The 1,760-nt window shown below is 51.9% G+C and overlaps 1 protein-coding gene across 2 annotated transcripts in view; it reads left to right on the forward strand.

The window, feature by feature from the left end:
* Babam1 (BRISC and BRCA1 A complex member 1) overlaps positions 1-1,760 on the forward strand; it is a 7,452-nt gene that overhangs the window by 751 nt on the left and 4,941 nt on the right. Inside the window, exons 2-3 of one of the 2 annotated variants that reach the window (XM_021169969.2) lie at positions 230-576; positions 923-981. In XM_021169969.2, coding sequence (XP_021025628.1) covers positions 280-576; positions 923-981 — 356 coding nt within the window. In that variant the 5' untranslated portion in view covers positions 230-279. The remainder of the gene's footprint in view (positions 1-229; positions 577-922; positions 982-1,760) is intronic. The other variant, XM_021169970.2, reaches the window with a different exon arrangement.

Consider the following 1,760-nt stretch of genomic DNA (forward strand, 5'->3'; position numbering starts at 1 on the left):
TAGCCCTGGCTGTCCTGGAACTCACTTAGTAGACCAGGCTGGCCTCGAACTCAGAAATCCGCCTGCCTCTGCCTCCCAAGTGCTGGGATTAAAGGCGTGCGCCACCACGCCCGGCTGGACGCACTGTCTTATGGTAGCATTCTGTAGCCATCAGAGACTCCTGTCCTGTAAAGGGGCTGGTGCCCAGCTTCTGGCTTCCTAGTAACCAATGTCTTTACAAACTCTTAAGGCAGGATCCTGGCTTCCACTATCCCCCCTTCATCTAACCACTCGGGAACCATGGAGGTGGCAGAGGCGAACAGCCCCACTGAAGAGGAGGAAGAGGAGGAAGAAGAAGGAGAGGAAACGATATCAGAGCCCAGGCCTCACACTCGCTCCAATCCAGAGGGGGCTGAGGACCGGGCCCTGGGAGCTCAGGCCAGTGTGGGCAGCCGCAGCGAGGGCGAGGGTGAGGCAGCCACTGCAGATGGCGGGGCAGCCAGTGTCCCAGGAGCAGGGCCTAAGCCCTGGCAAGTACCAGCATCAGCATCTGAGGTCCAGATTCGAACACCAAGGGTCAACTGTCCAGAGAAGGTGGTATGTGAGGGTCTTGGCTGGAGATGTAGGGGATGGAGACCCTCAGACAGGCCACTCCTCTAAGTTGCTGCCTCAGTTTTCTATAGGTTCCATGAACATCATACACTTGGTAGCTTAAACATCACTGAATTTAGATTCTTGTTTTTTATTTATTTATTTATTTATTTATTTTGTGGCACCTGGACTTCCATTTGTGCTACTAGCCATTCCCCTTCCATTCTAGGCAGAGGCTCCACCCCTGAGCCCTTTTTGAGCTCTGCAGGCTAGGACCCACCCAATCTGTAATAACTGTAATGGCTGTAGTCTGGTTTGGTCCTGTACTCTCTTTCTTCTCTTTATGTTTCAGATCATCTGTCTGGATCTTTCCGAGGAGATGTCTGTGCCAAAGCTGGAGTCCTTTAATGGGTACTGTGGCATTGAGTTTGGACATCCGCAACTCAGAATGCATAGGGTCATCCCTCCACCCAGTAGGATTCAGGTGTTCGTGACACTGACACTTCCAAGGCTGTGTCCATATGTATGACACTCTTAGGAGCCAAGAGACCCTAGCTGGCCTCAAGGTGATGGGCTAGGCCACTGTCTAGCTCGTGAAGCTTTGTGTGTACCCCTGGCAGCCTGGGGTATCAGGTGTTACATCTGGATTGGCCTTGGCTCAGGAGCCAGTGGCACACACTTGCCATTATAGCGCTGATGGAGGCAGAGATGGAGGCATCAGGAGTTCAGGGTCCATCTTGGCAATGCAGCTTGGGCTCTAGAGTGTGTTTGAGGCTAGCCTACACCACACAGTGAGTTTGAGGCTATCCTGGTGTATATTGGTGTTCTATATATTAGTGAGACATATTAAAGTGGCTCTCAGGCTGTGGTTCAGCTGGTCCTCCAATGGCTGTCTGCCAGCGGAAGACCCAACAGTCCAGCAGTTGTTCAGTCCATGAGACTGGATGTCTCAGCTTCTCCTTAGCAGGCGCCATAATCCTGAAGAAGTAGGCTCTGATGCCAGTGAAGGAGCAGACTTGCTAGATAGAGCAGAGCAAGGGCAAGCAGGCAAAGTGTCCCTTCTCTCATGTCCTTCACCTAGGCTGCAGGCAGAGGGCCCAGGGTAAAGGTGGATTCTACCCACATCAGAGATCTGGGCTAAAAGCTCATCTTCCCACTTCAAATGATTTAATTAAGAAAAAAAATCCCTC

Source organism: Mus caroli, chromosome 8, assembly GCF_900094665.2.
Source record: "Mus caroli chromosome 8, CAROLI_EIJ_v1.1, whole genome shotgun sequence".
In the NCBI taxonomy this organism is placed as follows: Eukaryota; Metazoa; Chordata; class Mammalia; order Rodentia; family Muridae; genus Mus; species Mus caroli.